Source organism: Saimiri boliviensis, chromosome 13 (genome assembly GCF_048565385.1).
Source record: "Saimiri boliviensis isolate mSaiBol1 chromosome 13, mSaiBol1.pri, whole genome shotgun sequence".
Taxonomy (NCBI): domain Eukaryota; kingdom Metazoa; phylum Chordata; class Mammalia; order Primates; family Cebidae; genus Saimiri; species Saimiri boliviensis.
Window position 1 is genome coordinate 10,841,113 of NC_133461.1, and position 19,060 is coordinate 10,860,172.

The 19,060-nt window shown below is 32.2% G+C and overlaps 1 protein-coding gene across 11 annotated transcripts in view; it reads right to left on the bottom strand.

Moving 5' to 3' along the window:
- Window positions 1-19,060, bottom strand: part of CCDC102B (coiled-coil domain containing 102B) — a 336,572-nt gene that overhangs the window by 223,006 nt on the left and 94,506 nt on the right. For all 11 annotated transcript variants that reach the window (XM_074383267.1, XM_074383268.1, XM_074383263.1 and 8 more), the window contains 3 exons: window positions 15,507-16,127; window positions 12,848-13,068; window positions 5,341-5,449 (listed from right to left, as the gene is read on the bottom strand). In XM_074383267.1, the coding sequence (XP_074239368.1) occupies window positions 5,341-5,449; window positions 12,848-13,068; window positions 15,507-16,127 (951 nt within the window). The remainder of the gene's footprint in view (window positions 1-5,340; window positions 5,450-12,847; window positions 13,069-15,506; window positions 16,128-19,060) is intronic.

Here is a 19,060-nt window from a genome sequence, read left to right on the forward strand (position 1 = left end):
AAATAGGAACTGTTTTCTTTTTGTTGTGTTTTAAATTTTAAAATGTTATTGCTTAACTTAACCTCTCTTTTTCTTCATCATTTAATGTTACTACAAGTAAAGTAGATTTTGAAAGGCCTAAATTTATTTCATAATCCTTATACTAGTCTTGAAGTTAAGTAAGTCACCTTGGTGTTCTGAGAGTCACCTTGACAATGCCTATAAATTATCCCCTCATAGTTTAATTAATTCTGACTTATGTAATCCAGTGCTTATATTATTCTTAATTATGTTTGTTTAAAAGGTCTTGAAGGTACTTATATTAGCAAAGTGGTATCCCATATGCTTCATTTTTTGTTCACTTGCTGAATTCTACTATGGTGTTTTATCTGCCTCATTCTTCAGACTGATAAGCTAATTTATGTCATGTAAAGAACAAGCTGAACAGATTTTTGATGATGGGTAAGACTTCATTCCAGTGCCCTGGAAAATCCAAAATCCTTAGGGATGGAGGGCAGTAGACTCATTTACTAACAAAAGACAAGTCCAGGAAGTGAACTACTCTCCTTACACCATAGCCATAACCTCTGTTTAGAAAAGTAAGCATTTATAGCTATTAAGAAAAGTGTTAGTACAGTGCTTCATTCATTTAATATTCACCACAAATATTAAGAAAATTTATTCATCATTGAGTATGGAGAGGTGAGTAAGCAGACACGATGTATATCCTCATGAAGCTGACAGTTCAATGGGGAAAGCAACAGTAAAGACATATGAAAAGAACCACACAGTTGGATAAAGTCTTTTAAAGTATCACATATTGCTTTGACAAAAAATAGGAAAGGAAACATGCTTTAGACAGAGACTATTTGTTTTTAATGAAGTGATTTATACACTGAGGTTAGTAACAAGGTGTGGCTGGCGTAGGAGGGGAAAGAGATGTGAAGTGTGTGATATTTTCAACAACAACAAAAAACCCAGCATGTATCTAGCCATTGAGTAGGAAGAAGTTTGGTTCATTTGATGAAATGAATGAAAGCCAGTGTAGCTAGAAGTAAGCATGGGCAAGGGAAAATGACAAAAAAAAGGACAGAAGAGTGTTACAGAAGTGAAACCATGTAGCCATGATGAATGGTAAAAGGAGAAAACGTTCTCTACTCAAAACATCCATCTCTGTAAATGGCCGGCTGCTCTACTAACACTCTAAAGACTCCAAGTATCTTTCCCTCTATCACCCAGAAGGAAGAGGGATTGTCTGGTTGGTGAGTTTAAAAGACGAAACTCAGCACAAGTAGCTCTACTCCTTCCTCTCTCACCATTTCTTTGGGAAAGATATATCTTGAGAAGCACTCATTCTGCAGTCTTTCTCCAGGACATAGGACACAGAGTGAAAGAGTATCATGGCGGGGGAAAACGATTTCCATTAGTCTACCCCAGGTCTCCAGATGTAAGTTAAGCTCTCGGTATGAAAGATCATGATTAGAAGGCCCACTTTTCCTTAAATAGAAGGCAAACTCCTCAAAATATATTTATCAACACTAATGAAATCATATTTTAATTAATGTATTTATTAATAGATGTGATATTACTAAGTATGACTATAACATGTAACATATTAACTCTTGCTGCAGAAACTAATTAGATGCTTGCCAATTCCATTTTTTTTCTTTTGGGGTGTGTGCTTAAATACACTGCTCAACATTCTTTGCAATTAGGTATTGCTATGCAAATGAGTACTCATCTGTGAATTATAAGTGGAAATAATGTACACTACTTCCAAGCCTGGTCTATATAATACAAATCATCCTTACATAATCCTCCTTTCTTTTTTTTTAATCGTTGATCAGATGACCTAGTGGCAAGCTGCATGAGCCTCTGAGAACCTGAAGGACAGCAGAGTCACTGGATAGATGGAGAAGGCTGCCCTCCTAACACAGGTAGGGCTATGCGTGAGTCAACAGTCATCACCTATTGGGTATTATGTACTGGAATTTGGGATATTGCTTTTTAGAGAAGTTAGGGTAGGAAAGAGTGGTGTCAATGGGCATCCACTAGACCATCAGCCCCTGATGGTTTAGGAAGGTGAATGTGGACTTTCTTGGACTGCTGAATTACTTGGAAGGCAGCTATCCACTAAGTAACAGAATTCACTGAAATGTTTCTAACCACAGGCTAATACAATCCGATGTAATGTCTTATAAATATCATGCTGCTTGGTGGGTGTAAAATGAATTTAAATAGGTCAACAGTGGTGGTGAGAGGAAAAGGCAAGGAGATGATGATGGCTGTGTCTGGGAAAGCAGCACGGATGGAAAGGAATGATGTGAGATACAGTTTGGAGGCAGAATTGATAAGACACATTAATGTTCATAGTCACTTCTATGAAATAATTTCTTTAAGCCACAGGAATAGCAATAAGAGGCAATGTTTCAAAATTAGCATTGAGCTCAGAACTGCACTAATATTCTACCATATGCCTATTTCTAATAACTGTCTTTGAGGACCTGCCTTGATGTGTGCAGAATAGCTCCCATATGTCACAAGTTTTAAAAAGACAAGGTGTGAGTATAGAATGTTTGCTACATACAACTAGTAATTCTAATATTCTATTTTCTCCCAAATCAGAAAGGTATTTTGAGGTGTTTAAAACAAGGCTTCAATGTAAACCATAAAGGGGCCCAACAGCGCCTGTGTCTCTGTAAGTGTTTATAAAAATTTATGAAAGAATATTATAAATTATAAGCTACTAGGCACATTGTTATGATCATAATATGGTGACTTATTAAGAAAATCTATTAGAACATTCCAAGTAAATGCTCACAATATTCAAAGAAAATAAAAAATTACTTTTTAAAATTTTTTATCTTGAGACTAATTTTTAAATGTTAGCAAGTATTCTCACATATGGCAAGGAGTCTCTTACATTATGGAAAGAGAGTCACCGATTGTTAAAATGAAGTACCAGAATTATGTGTAATCAGTGTTACTTACATGAATATTTGATCCTCCAGACCATGAAATTTCATATAAATGATCCTTTCCACACTCTCAGAATTCATAATCTAATTCTGAATCAATACATATGGACTTACAAATGAAAAGCTGAATAAGTACTAAATTCAGCATGAAAACAGCATTTTGGATATAATTACCTCTACTATGCATTGTCTTGGTTGTATTTTAAACACTTAGATTTTACAACTAAATTTTTATCTTTTCCCTTCTCTATATGTCAGTAATTTAAGAATGATTTCCCTCCAAAAGCACACTAGACTTTCGAATGCATTTTTACAGTGCTAGGTCTATTAAGCACAACTGTTTCCAACTTTAACAATTGCTAATCTTTCCAACAGCAGTTCTTAGACAGGCATGTATTTGCTTTTAACATTTTAGGCATCTACAACAGAAATTACACTTGTATTCAAACATTCTTAGAGATGATGAGCTACGATAAATGCAAAGGTCATTATCGGAATTTTTGAGGAAAAAGGGAGTAAGAAATAACAATTTACATGAAATTTCGAGGAATGCATCACTACATACCTGTCAATCAACTGTATGGAGACTATGAATATTTTACACTTATACTTGTCCTATAATACTATTTCTAAATGTAGCCTAAAATTCTTACCTGTTATAACCCATTATAAGATATGATTGAACAAAGAATATATAAATAATTAAATTCATTCTAAGTAGTCTTATTTGTTTAGTTGCTAAATGTTCTTACACATGTCATCTTATTTTTTAAAATAATTTAAACTTATGTATATATCACATTTCTTTTTTAAAAAATCCTAAGAACATAAGAAATGTTTTGTTGGAAATGAAAAGGCATATTTAAAATTTTTTTCATATAATTCAAATAATGTTTGATCTTTATATTTACAAATTTTCAATGTCTATAAAAAATTTTTTACATTCATTGCAGTCATTATTCAATTTTGTGTTTCATTTAACTGAAATATGCACTCAAAAGTATATATAGACAAATTTTTAAAAATTTTGTGATTTCTTCTGTTCTGAAACTCTGTCAGCTTTTTAAACTACCAAGCATTATATATGTATTAATAAGCATAACTGAATGGTCATCAAATAAAGATCCACCTTACACTGTACAATATCATAGTTTAATTTTTTCTCTCACCTATTTTGCTACCAAAATCATATTTAAACAGAAAACATTAAACATTTTCAAATACACATATTGCTTTGTAAACCAACTCAAGAAACCTTACTTTTTCAGTATGTTTGCTACATAAATGTTACTTAAATAAAGGTTTACAAAACTAAGAGTAAGATTATCAAGTCTGTACTGCACACTAGTGGCAAGAGATAGTAAATGCATTTTTTTTTACTTAAATTTTACACTGTTTGCATCTTAAATATTAGCTTTTCCAGTCAATTTTAGAACCCGTTATATTACAGACCACATATACATACATTCTAAACATAATATGTTTTGAGGTCATGAACTATTTTTCTAGTACACATCTATGTATTGTAAATATCACACCCAGAGACAGGTTCCTGTGCATATAAATACTATGAAACTGTGTATCTATGTATATGTATGTGTATACATGTATACATGTGTATATATAATATTAATATTGCACACATACCTATTAAATGTTAACTCTTGTGAAAATAGTCATTATTTTGGCCATTTTATTCTTTACTCATTATTCTTCCCTACATACTTATGTAATACAATGCTTTAATACACATAACATGTACACTTAATACAATTGAAATCATAAGTGCTAATAAGTCAATGAAATGGGAAGGGTTAATGATGGCATTTTATTGATGAAAATGCAAAAGAAAAGTATTCTGGCAAGTGGCGGATCCCAAATAACTAAAATGTCGATATGAAAAGAACCTTAATACACCTGAGATAAATTGATATTTTCAGACTGCTTCATGAAAGAATAAGAGAAAATCATTTACAATAGGTGGTGTGCTATCAGAGTCATCTTTAACCATCCCCTCTCATGTGCCTAGAATAAATAATTCATTGTGTCATGTAGCTGATCATTAACCATTTAACTATCAATATGCATATCAAAACATCATTTTATATCTTAAATATATTCGGTAAGATTTTTGATAAGAAATAATGACCAATATAAAACTGCCACAGATGTGTTAATAAAAACAAGATGTCATACAATGTGAATTTGACTAAGTCCACTATTGATAAGTGATTTCAAATATTCCCCTTATAGCGGAAATTCTAGTTTTTAACTTCCCTTCCTCTTGTCTGTTGTGCCTTTTGTTTTCTGTCCACTTGCTTATACATTCAAAGAAATAAAAAGCTAGCCTTCATTTCTTCCTTTAAGCCATATACCCCCATACCTCTTTCATATTTTTGGGCTTTGATTCTTTCAGTTCTTCGTACTTCCATTTCCACAGAGACAAAGCCGACTCTAGTCTCTCTATTTCTTTTTCCAAAGCTGTGCGCATTCTAAATAATTTAAGAATTAAAAGAAAAAAAAGTTGGCCTTAACTTTAAAATAATTACAAGGATGCATCCAATTTCATATCCATTTTCCTAATTTTTGATATTTATATGTGATCTTAATGAGAAAAAACACTTTGCAACTTATTAAAAATTATAGATATAGAATGCAACTTTTTTAGTTTATTATTCTGACAATTAATTTTACAGTAGATTAAATATATTTAATTTGGCTCTGCCAGTGTTAACATTTTGCTTGCTTGCTTCTACATGTTTCATGCATGCCTCTCAATTCCTCTCGCTCATAATATTTTCTTACATGGGAAGATACATATGTTTCTAATTTTAACATTTTTTTAATCCGTCTTCATATTGTGGCTGCATGGGAATAAAAAAAATCATTTGAAATGACACAGCATGCAGATAAGCCTACCTAACAATCATTAAAAAAGTCATTTACTGGGGATATAAAAATAATTTTTAAATATTTTAAATTTTGTTGTAACAAAGAAATTTCACTTGGATCCTTATTTAAATTATTCTAAATAATTGAAATTAATTTCTCTATGTGTAGAACTAGCAACAGAACGAGGATTAAAATTTAGCCTTTCTATACCCCAACCACTGGATTTTTGTTTGTTTGTTTGCCAACACTGTCTGTTAGAGTCATTGATAATTGTTTTATTTCTGGTTGTAATTAACACATATCGACCTTTGAAGCTGGCTTTTCCTTATCTGTAAGGTAGATTTGATTGCTATTCAAAAATACTCATTGACTTTTCTCTACTTCCAATGACAGAGTTATTTTCCTCATTCCTCAATTCTAGGACTTGACAACAAGATATTAGCAGAGATGTCAGAAATAATAGTTTGAAAACAACTTGTGTGTTTGAGCTCTAGGTAAATACATTTTGATTGTTACATGACACTGAGATTCTGTGATTGTTAGTTACAGACTTACTGCATTCATAATTAACTAATATACACACTTGGATCTATTTCAATGATATTAAATGCCACTAGAAAGATTTTAGAAACATACTCACAGAGCTAGAAAATGCATGCAAAATCAAAATTGAATGTCATTTAAATATTTATAAGAAATATGATTCTTCCTGGTAACAATACTATGATAATAATTCAAAGTAGTGTTAGGCGGTAAATGTATTAGTTTAATCCAATCAAATGGATAAGCAGCCTATTAAAAAGTTATATAATTATATTTGTATAAATCAAACCATAAAATTGAAAGAGGATATAAAAGAGTTAGTTAGAGCTTACCTTAACCTCTAAAGACACAGGTTGCAAAAGAAAGGTGCAAAGCATCATTTGTAAACTCTGATCCAGAATCCCTTATTAACATAGCAAATATATTAAACAAAATTAACAAACAAAAAGATTCAACTTGAAAGTTTAGGTCTTATGAACACTGAATATGAATGTTCATAGTCCAGATTTACCACAGCAGTCACAATGACGGATAGACAAGTAAGCCTACCCAGCTGAGGACACCCAAGTTGCTTATTATGATATAATTTTTGTTTTAGTAGTTGTGTTTGGGATGTCAAGAGGAAAAGAATTAAATACAGAAATAATAAATCAGTAAGTTTTAGTATTCCGTGTTAGATTAAGAAAGTATATGTACAAATCCTTATAGGATGAAATATGTTGCATATCTAACATTTGAGTGCATTTTAAGTTTTGGGTGATAAATTAGAACATTTAAAAGATATTGAGTATTGACAGAGACCTGTGAATTTACATTGAAAATTATAATAAAAAGTTTGTAACTTCATTGGAATGTTTAAGATAAGAATCATCACATTTATAATTTTAATTTTTTAGATATTCTTAAGTAGAATGTGGAAATGTTCTGTCAGTTAATTGAAAAACTTAAAAAGCGAATGGCATATGTTAAATTAATAAAATAATTTTACAAAAGATTTTAGTTTACTGCATTTGTGTAATAAAACATATATTTATGTTTCTCATTAAAACTAATTGTGAAAATTATTTCATTTATAATAGAATAATAGAAACATAATACTTGAAAAAATCTAGAGGTAACACAATCATACATGTTGAAAAATCAAATGTCTGCTTTTGATATTACATTTTAATGAACTCAATGGTAATTTAGAAACTCAAATTGAAATTCAAAAATTTTCAAACAAAGTCATATTTACCTCCTTAAGTATACATCATAAAGAAAATACCTGAAATGTATTTGTTTCCTAAAAGAAAATTACACATTCTTATTATGTAAAAGGTTAGGGGAGTGAGAAAACAAGTAATTAATAAAAAAATTATTTAATGACAATGGGATACTTAAAATATTTTTAGCGTTTTGATAGCCTCATCAAAAACTTTTGTGTCTCTGTGCCAGCATTAAGGACATTGCATGTCTAAATTTATGCAGCAGAGGGCACCCTATAAATCCTTAATTTTCTAGCCTAATCAATTTATTCTGTGTTTCAGGGGTTTTCAAAATTGATGAATAATATAGTTAAATTTATAACTGAGATGTATCCTATTGTCAGGATATATGAGCTATAAGAAGGCAAAGGAAAATACCCAATATTTACACTAAAGTGTTACATATTTTATGTACACATTCTTTATGAGAACAAAATTAAAGACAAAGTTCAGCAAGAACACAGTATCTTTAATATGATGATATAAAATTTTAAAAACATATTGCTAAGATATTTAAAATTTGTAGAATCTAAAAGATAAAATGTGAATCAAAATTATTTTTATGGGAAGATGTAATTATATTTCTACACATGTATGATGCTTTGTTTACTGTTGCAATGCCACAATAATTGGAAATGAAATTTAAATTTCTAGACAAGAATATTATTCAAATATTTCTCAGGAATGAAAGGTCCTAAAAATTAATATCTAGAAATAAATGTTAACCATTGTTGAACTGTGGGAAATTTCACTGGAAAAAAAAATGAACACTGTTTTCTGAAAGGGTGCATAAGAATAAAAATGTTCTTACCAAATTAAATGATTATTTGTAATGAGATGCAGATATTCATTTTTATAACAGTTCAAAATTGAGAGATAATATTAAACTGTTAACAAGTTTATATAAATATACCTTAAATAAGCAGCATATATGTCATTTTACAACTGCACTTCTTACTATTCATAATTACATCTTTCAGCACTGGATGTTAGCAATCAGCTGTTACAAACAGCCAAGCCATATACAGTTAATTTAATTAGAAAAGATGAGTATTTAAATAATATTATTAAGCTCAGAACTCCAGGAGAATCATAGAACAATGCTTGCAGATGAAGCAGACGGGGACCAAGACCCACTCTCATGCCACAAAACTGGTCCCTTGAAGATCACACTGCCTGTAACCTCCTCTCTCTGTTGCCTGTACACTCTCTTAGTATTATATGTCTGCCAAGCAAACATACTCAAATTAGTTAATTTGAGTAGAAAAAGATATTATAGTTCAAAAAAATTTCTGGGAAATCCCTGGGGAACACATGTGGCCAGAAACACTGATCAGAAAGCCGTCCTGTAAGCACACTATTTCGGCCACTATTAAGGTAGAGACATTACAGCAAGACCTCAAAATCACGAACACAGGACAGTGAGTGATGTCACTAGGCACCACAGGCTACCGCTGCCTCTGGAAACAAGGTGTCCTTACTGCGGCTGCTTCCCGCTTACGCATGAATTCTGTATGCTGTCCACTGCCTTGGGGTATTGGCTTTGCTTAAAAGTCTAGGTGGCCACCTCTGATGCACTATTCCTAAGTCAATTGTCTGTACCTTCATTGCAAAGGAAACCATGGTAGAGACTTACTGGCATTTTCATTATCTATGCACAGATACAGACTCTGTTTCATTTGGTAGCAAATTGCCAAAACACAAAATAGATGCTGAGAGTTAAAAAATGGTAAAGGTTTATTGAATATTCCATAAGTGACAGTTAATAAAGAAACAAAATAAGCTTGACTTTCTAATATTTATAAATATTACATTAAACAGTATTAACCACATTTATATGTCAATTTATTCATTGAGAGAGATACATTCATTATAAATATATAATTATGTATAACATATATATGAATGAATGTATTCACTAATTGAAATATATATCTACTTTATATATATAAAGTAGAAATCTGTCTCTCTCATACATATATAAAAAATAACCTTTGAAACATTTTTAATTTGCTGAAACTTCTAACCTGGATTTTAAATATCATATTATTAAGAAAAAATTGAACAGTTAATGAAGCAAAGCAAACCAACTGAAGCATACTACTTTTCTTACATTAAAAAATTAATTAAGAAGATAAAATGGGCTGGGCACAGTGGCTCACCCCTGTAACCCCAGAACTTTGGGAGACCAAGGCAGGTAGATCACTTGAGGCCAAGAGTTTGAGATCAGCCTGGGCAATACGGCAAAACCCCATCTCTACTGAAAATTTAAAAAATAAATAAAATTAGCCAGGCATGGTGGCACAGCCTGTAATTCCAGCTACTCGGGAGGCTCAGGTGAGAGGATGGCTTGAGCCCAGGAGGCTGGGGTTGCAATGAGTAGAGATTGCACCATTGTACTCCAGCCTGAAGCTCAGCTTAAAAGACACAGATCAAACATTTTATAAGTGACAAAGGAGGTATCTGCAGTGGAATTTGAAAACTGATTCTGAATGTTAAGACAGTTAAAAATATTTTATCTCAGTCTCTGTTACTTGGGATTTGGTATTGCCAAAGCTCCTTTTCTTAAATGTTTAGGTACACAGAGCTCTATAATAGGATCAGGTTTCCTGGTCTTACTCCAAATTTTCTACCTGGGAAGTCTTTATGAAAGTCATCAGAAATATATAAAGTCTCAGTATATGAGAAACTTTTATATACTGGAGAATTATTCATAAAACTGAACAGTACTCAGATTGCAAATAAATCAATAAAGTTTCATCTGTTTGAATAGGAGGTTCCAGTCAAGGACAATTGAAAAATGACTCCCTGAATTTCTGAGCTGATTTCTGTGCACTAGTCAAGAAGAGAATTTTCCCACTAGATAGGAATGCAAAAAAAAAAAAAAATACATTCACATCTTCTCAATTCAAGCCACCCACTCACTGAGTTTCCAGGACAAAGAATTTAAAAGATTAGATGGATTTATAAGTAATAGCATATCCTATATTCTTGGGAAAAGTTCTCTTGTGATAGAAAAAAAAAGACTGTGATTGCCTCATGTGGACTGCATGCAAATGTTGATTCATGGACACAGGCACCATGACTCATAACGTCCGTGGGATTGTTTCTTAAAGAGGAGCGTGGGAAGACAAGGCCATGGAAAGTCTCCTTTTTTCTCTTATTCTTTGACCTGTCTATATATTATAGACTGAAGTCACTGAGAACTGGAGAATTTACTTCCTCTGAGAATTGTTAATTTATTACATGACAGGAAAAAGTATACGTTGTGTGCATGTATGTGGGTAAACATGTAAAGACAGTATATGCATATCTTTAAAATTGATACATTAGAATAGAAAAGTTTACAGCTAGAAAAACACAGCTCTACATTGCTCCTATTAGACTGCATCAGGGAAGTAATATTGTGAGTGGGCTGGAGAGAAGTCTATAATTTCCAAAAAGTTAAATCCCTCAAGAAATAAAAGCATAGAGATTAGAACGTGGCTGACATGTATAGGTCTAGGTAAAATGAATTGTCACTATATGTACAAGCCTAAAAATCCAATTCAATTTTATTCTTTTTTTCTGCTAATGTTGGTTGCCTCTCTTAGGAGTGTACACTTAGTAGAGTAATAAGTATTTATTCTGTACACATAATGCTTGTATGATCACAATCTATTCATCTAGTAAAATATAGAAGAAGAATCTAAAAAAGGAAGTGGTGGCACTAGTAAATTTCAGAGGGACTAATGAGAAACTTCTGGCAGAAAATAAGTGGTAGATAAAGAACTTATTGTATTTGTGAATGGCTAGTATGCAAAATTATTCCTATTTCAGTCCATTTAAACTAGGAAAATTAAAACTATTGTATAATATATACTTATATTTATATAATATATTGTGTGTATATATGCATATATATCCCTCTTGCTTTTCCGGTTCTGCTCATTAAGACTTTATAACTAAGAGATAAAAAATAATTATTTTTAGATTTTGGAACCACATTTTAACATATATTAGATAGTCTACATTTTGCTAATAAAATTGTAAGCTAATCACAAAGAAACAAAAATCCATATTGAACATTTCATATTACTAGCCTCTTCCACAGACATTATTTGTTCTTGGTCTTCATGAGAATTCAGTGAGAAAGGCTATGACAGACTGTATTTTTCAAAGATCTTTGCCATAATGACTGCCTCCTACACATCCTTATTATAAAATTGTTTTGACACTCCTTCCATTGAAAGTGCCTCTCTCTTGAATCTGAGTCAGCCTTTGAGATGCCCACCACTGATAAGTGGGTCTGAAGTGATGCTAAGTGATTTGTGAGGCAGAGTCATTCAAATGGCGTTTTCTTCTCACTGTGTTCTTAAGATGTTCACTTGCAACCGAGCCCCGATTTAAGGAAGCCAAACAGCCTTATAAATAGCCCCAATGCAGGTGTCCCAGAGCTGAGGCCTAGATGAGAACTGAGATGGACTGTCAGATATATGAGTGAGAGAGGCTCTAGCCCCCAGCCTTCCAGGCATGCCAGCCTTTGAGCCATTGCAGCTGAAGGCACAAGTCAGAGATAAGGATATCCATGCCAAGACATGCTCAAGATTCTTGAACAGAAGACGTAGTGGTTGTTGTTGATATGTTTTAATGATCATTGTTTGGAAAAGTTTGTATCAAGACAATAGAAAACTGGAACATAACATCACTACAGCTATTTTCACAAAAGGGGCAACACCCAACGTCCCATAGCTAGAATACATCAGAACAAAAATCAATATCCAGGCCAATTAATCACAAGCCTGAAGCCCTTAATGGTCCATGTATAAGACAGCTTATTCTGTAATCAATATCTCACAAAATTGTGATTTTTTTCCACTATTAAAATTAACATATTTATTAACCAAGTCCAAGGTGCTGTAAAAATTAAATAATACACTGGATATTTTAACCTTGTACATTATGAATTCAGATAAAATTAAAGTGAATCTACCAGAGATGGTAAGAATATAGTCATGATAAAAGTCAATTTAAAAGAATGAAGAACACTAACAAGTTATAGATTACTTTTTAAAATTCAAAATATATGTCAAACTAATTTCTTTAAATACTAAAACTTAATGACGAAACATGGATAAAACACATTATCAAATGACCAATCTATCAGTGTTAACAGTTTTAAGTGGTTTGAAACAGACTTGGTTAAAGTAGAGAATGATTAGCACTTACTCTCTTTCCTTCCATAAGACTTTTTGGAACTCATCCAAATGCACCTGCAAAGCTGCAATTTCAGTTACTTGATTTTCCAAAGGCAGATTTATTGCTTTCAGTTTCAGCCCAGGTTTCATTTCACCATTTCCAGAACCACCATTCTTGAATAAATCAACACAATCTAGATTAGGTTTCATCTCCTCATTTAATTTTAAAGAATCAATAACCACTCCTTCTTCCTGAAAAAATAAAACAATTACGTTAGATATTTAAACCCCTAAGGAGAAAAATCATGGCAACAATACATTTTCATAAAGAAATAAATGTTACAATACAACATCAAATCCATATTTTTATTTCATTATCATTACCTAAAAGTGTTACATGGCCGAACTTCCTTGCGTTCTTTTTAAAACTTTTCTATGTTCTACCTTGTTATAATAAAATACATTTCTAAAAAGGTCTGCTTTAGCTCTTTGATTGTTTTCTTTTACTAATCATAGCTAAAAATAACCATGCACAAAGTTGAACAGCTGTAAAGAATTTTTTATTGAGTTGATGAATTCTTTTTCAAGTTTCTTTTGTCATAAGAAAGACATAGTTTCAAAGTAATTTTTTTAACGTTTTTGAAAGACAAGATAGAATTTTCAGAAAGCTCTTGAATATTTTAATAAACGCACTTATTGCTTTATTTTAGTTCTACTTATTGCTTTATTTTAATTCATGAGTCACATCTCAAATAGAATTTAATGGGACACTTGATATGGACAGCAATACTAGAGCAGCAACTGCATCAATACTCTTAGTGCATAACTCAAAAACTCACAGGACTCATGCTACTGGTATTTGACTATAATTTAAATTTACCCTAGTTTATAAGTTTGAAGTGAAAGACAATTTCAAATAAAATCTCATTGAATAATCAAGTTCAAGTAAAATCTCCATAATACTTCAATATTATATGTTTTAAATAATATATGGATGCCAGATTACCTAGTATAATTCATTCCTTAATTCTCTCAAGAATGAGTATTGAAATTATCTGTATCATAATACTTTGACAAACAATAAAATAAGATGTATTGTTCATGGAAAGTATTGAAGTCAGACAAATGATACACATACATATCTTTCTTGTTGGGCATAGAGTTGGCAAAGATAGGTCAAAATTTTGAGGAAAAAACTGATTAAAACGTCTTCAACAGGTGATATTTATTTTCCTACTATCAGAAGGAAATTCCAGAAGGAATTTTTCAAATAAATAAATTTTAATAAATACCTACTATGTTTGATTTTTTCTTGACATTAATGTTACAAAGACATTTCAGAAGAAATCCCAAGATATTGAGAATTTTCCATAATAATACATGTGAAGAGAATCCTTCATTCTCTCAAATGCAAAGTCCAGTAACTTGTAATAATAAAAAAAGTTTTGTGGATTTAGAGAACATTATGTGAGCTATGTTCCCTTATGCTCATCATTGCATTCCTCTAGTGCATACATTAATATAGCTCAATTTTGAGAATATATGATTTTCCAAAAGATACATACAAAGGTACTAACAGCCAACATTGAATGCTTTTAAAAGAAAATGTAGAAGAACAAATAAGAAGAAGTAATTACATTACGTAAAATTCTTCATTATTTTATTTGCAATGAATTCTAGGTTTTACCTACCATAAATTCTATACATTACAGAATGGCTTAAAATACTAAATGCAATGGTAGAGGTGCCAGATATTAACTAATATGTATTAGAGATGTGATTAAGTAGAAAGAGGTAACAAAATAAACTGATATTATGATAAGAGGTAACAGGAGTTCCCAAAGTATGTTCTTTGGGTCTTAATAATATTTACCAAGTTCAAACAAACAAACAAAACAGGGTGGCGGTTCATGGATGAATAAGTATACAAACTGATAGACGTTTTAAAGTTATACTTGTTTTGTCCAGAATTCTCAGAAACTGATATTCTATCAATAAATTCCATCAGTGGGACCATATGAAGCATTTCCTAAAGTACCCTATTTGCCTGCAGTACCTGTTTTATAAGAAGTTAATTGTGAGGCTTGAGTCCCAAACTTTGAGAAATATTCAAACTACACTATGGATTGTTTACAATTTTGACAAATTAACATAAATGGAAAGAAATGTCTCCAAATATTTTCTTTTCAGATTAACAATGCTGAGGTTTTTCTTCCTATAAATATTAGTAAAAAAACTGGTATGGGCTGAAAGTGTGCTTTCCCAAAATTTATTTGTTGAAGTCCTAACCCCCAGTACCTCAGAACGTGATTGTTGGTGAAGACAGGACCTTAAGAAGATGAATTTAGTTAAATTAGGTTCATTAGTGTCCTAAAAGAATAACATAAGACACAGACACGTGTACAGAGAAAAGACCATGGAAGACACAGGGAGAAAACAGCATTCTATAAGCCAAGGAGAGAGGCCTTAGAAGAAACCAACCATGCTAGCACCTTGATCGTGTACTTCTAGCTTCTACAATTGTTAAGAAAATAATTTTTCTGTTGCTTAAACCACCCTGATTAGGGTGCTTTGTTACAGTAGCCCTGGCAGACTAGCATAGTCACCACTGGATTTGTCACTTCCTTCTTCCTCCTCGTCACTACATATGACATTCAGAAATCCACATCACCTCTGGATTTTTTTCTTACCTTATTATTTGTTTCCTCCTTTGTAGAAAATTGTCTTTTTACTAAACACTCTCTGATAGACTCACACCTTTGAAAACCAAATTGAAATTGTTCTCTATGTTCACAGGATTCTTCTACGAAACCAGGAAGCTTCAGATCCTGGGTGATTTTAGCTTCTAATGCCTCCTTCTGAGGTGGCAAATTCTGTTTCTTTTTCAGTGTACTCAATTCTTTCATTGCCATCTCTAGTTGTAGTCTGAGTTGCCTCCCTTCCTCCCTGGCACTGTTCCTTTCCGCTCGAACTTTACTCCATTTTTCTCTCCAGTTGGCAGTGCAGTCCGACCACCACCGCATGGTCTTTTCCATCTGAGCAGCTCTGGCCTTGACTTCTTCAAGTTCCCGGAGGCGAAGTTCTTCACAAATATCCCATTCATTGGTGTTACATGAACGTGCACATAAATTGTGAGCAGCATGAGACTGTAGCCCACAAAACGGGAAGCAGGTATTATAGGTATCCCTGGTGGGTGAGGCAGGTGCCACCATGTCACAGTGTGACTTAACTGATGACTGCTGCATCTGGAAGATCTGTGTTTCCTCAATTAATCGATGAATGGAATCTAAATTCATATTTATTTTTAAGACCTAAGAAAAGATAGAGAACATAATTTCACTCTGAAATTTCCCTTGCAATTACAAGAACAAGACCTACATTTTCGAAAATTTATAAAAATACATCTTTTCTCAAAAAAAAACCAAAACAAAACATTGCTGTACATGCATTTGCTTGTTTGTGTGTCTCTTGCTTTGCTTTTTTTTTTCTTTTTTGCTTGTTCTTTTATTTCTCTCTCTCTCTCTTTTTTTTTTTTTTTTTTTTTTTGAGACAGTGTCTTGCTCTGTCACCAGGCTGGAATGTAGTAGCCCAATCTTGGCTCACCGCAAACTTTGCCTCCCAGATTCAAGCAATTCCCCTCTCTCAGCCTCCTGAGTAGCTGGGATTACAGGCATGCGCCACCACACCTGGCTAAATTTTGTATTTTTAGAGATGGGGTTTCACCATCTTGGCCAGGCTGGTCTTGAACTGACCTCGTATTCCACCTGCCTTGGCCTCTCAAAGTGCTGGGATTACAGGCGTGAGCCACCTCATCCAGCCCCATCTTTTCAATATTGCATATTTTTCCAATGTAACTAAAAATATAGAGGAATTTAAACATTTGTAACTATCCACTAAGAAATAGAAAATGCTCATATTCAATTTTGCCAAACAAATACAAGTAAAAATATAAAGATGCAATTTAAGATAGCATATGACATAAAAAATTCATTTTGACAAATCCAGTTCTATTCAGGTCATATCTTTTATAGCATTGTCCACTACAAAATACAAACTGTAATATTTAAGGTCCAATAACTGCTTAATGGTTTTCTTTTTTCCTGATAATTAAGCCTCAATTTTTTCAGGCAGAATGCAGAACCTATTGATCTGTGGGCGAATAAGCCTCTATCCCAATCCCAGAGGTTAAACCATAGTCTGCCTTTTCCATGATGCCCTTCATCTATTGACTATTGACTAGTTTCACAACAGGCCTATAGCCTGGCTCTGGCTGCTGGGATGTGAGATGAAGTATACTGAGAAGGTTTCCCCATCTAGAAAAATATGGGAACATCACAATGAGGAAGTTTCTTTCCTCTGCATTCCTTGTGTTTGAAAAAGGATGTGGTTCTGGAAGAAAGTAGGTATAAAAGCCTTCTCATAACATTCAAAATGGTGAGTCATAAAGACAAAGAGCCTGATTTAAGGTGTGACTTGTGGCATGACACCTAGAATGCATACCTCTGACTTCTTTACTATGTGAGCAGGATAACCTATATTTATTTAAGTTATGATGGTTGAGCTTTCTGTTATTTTCAAGCAAAAGCACATCTAACTTACACATGAATTCATTTATTACTGTGGTTAATATTGTGATAAGCTCTAAAAATAAAATATTATGAAAAAGACATGATTCTTGTGTGTCAAAGATTTTGCAGTCTGGTGGATCAGACAAGCAGAGTTAAGTTTTAAATATACATAATTTACATTATAACAAATACATGTATTTGTTCAATCATTTTGTTTATTATGTAATATGTGTCAAGTCAGTGTTAGATTCTTAGGTATGGTCAAGGTGGTCTAAGGAGTACTGATTAAGTTATGACTGTCTCTTGGAAATGAGGAAACTCTGCAGCATAGATAACACTACACAGAGTCTTAGCCCACTGCAAAGCTTTGTAAAGGAATTGAAATCAACTTTCCATATAAATACCAAAACACAAATTAATTTGTAAAGGTATACCATATGTAACAATACAGATACCCATTTCTTTATTCAACATAGTAATGTAGGTATATTGAGAATATAGTAAGTTAAATTTTTGCTTTAAAATAAGTGCTGAAAACATGCGGCTTAATTTGTAAGTTAATATAAGTTCCATGGCTGGATATAATTACCCATTTTTATTCTCAGATATGCTTTTCTGGTGTAAATAATCTTAGATAATATTTTATGTGCATGACATTAAATCCTCTCACTTTTTTTCATTTGCTTTTATATAGTTACACATCATAAATCGCCTCTTTATGACCCATCTATTTAATCAACTGAATGGGTTTCATTACTTCAACTAACTTGCAAAATAAGCCTTTAATCATTGGAAAAAAAGACTATATAATCTTTTCAAAAGATGAATATTAAGGATATCTAATTAAGAGATCTGATAATATTAAACTTAATATTAACTTTTAATTATAGAGAAAAAAACATTTTAAAAGTGTTCTATAGAGATATCAAACCACTTCACTCTTCATTATAATATTTGCTATAATAATACAGACGCATGGTTGCAATTATTTTTGTTAGCATTGGTATATGTCCAATTGTGTTTCAATTACTGCTGATTTGGAGTATTTTGTTCCCTTCATTTACTATAATTCAGAGGGCTATAAGAATATAACTGACTAAATTCCAAGACCAATATAAAAAAGAAAAGAACAAAAGGAACTCTTAATTAGAAACACAGCAAATATATATATATATATATATATATATATATATATATATATACACAATTTACATATACATATACATATGTATATTCATTATTCAATATTTAATGATATTTCTTCTGGTTGAAATGACAAAGTGAAGACAGAGAATTTAATTCAGCATATTAAACTTAAATTTATATCCTTGCCAGTTTTCAAAATAAATCGGTATCATAAAATTGTAATGTCTTTAAAATGTCTCATTAACTTTTATTTCACTAGTGTTTTGAAGACTCTATGATTGGATTCTGGTAAGTTGAGATCTTGCCTACCAATTAACTGTGTATTTCTTCACATCTGACTAAATAAAAATGAGCTGGGCTTAATCAGTCAGTCCTTGAACTTGAAGAGTATTTCCTGTTTTAAAAAGTTTTCTCAGGCAAGGAAAACTTGCTTGAGATGAGGAGAGTTAACACACATATGCGTGTACTAAAGTCTTTATTTCCTTATACAAATGTGTGAACTCTTGGTGTTTTAGCTTAGACAACTATGA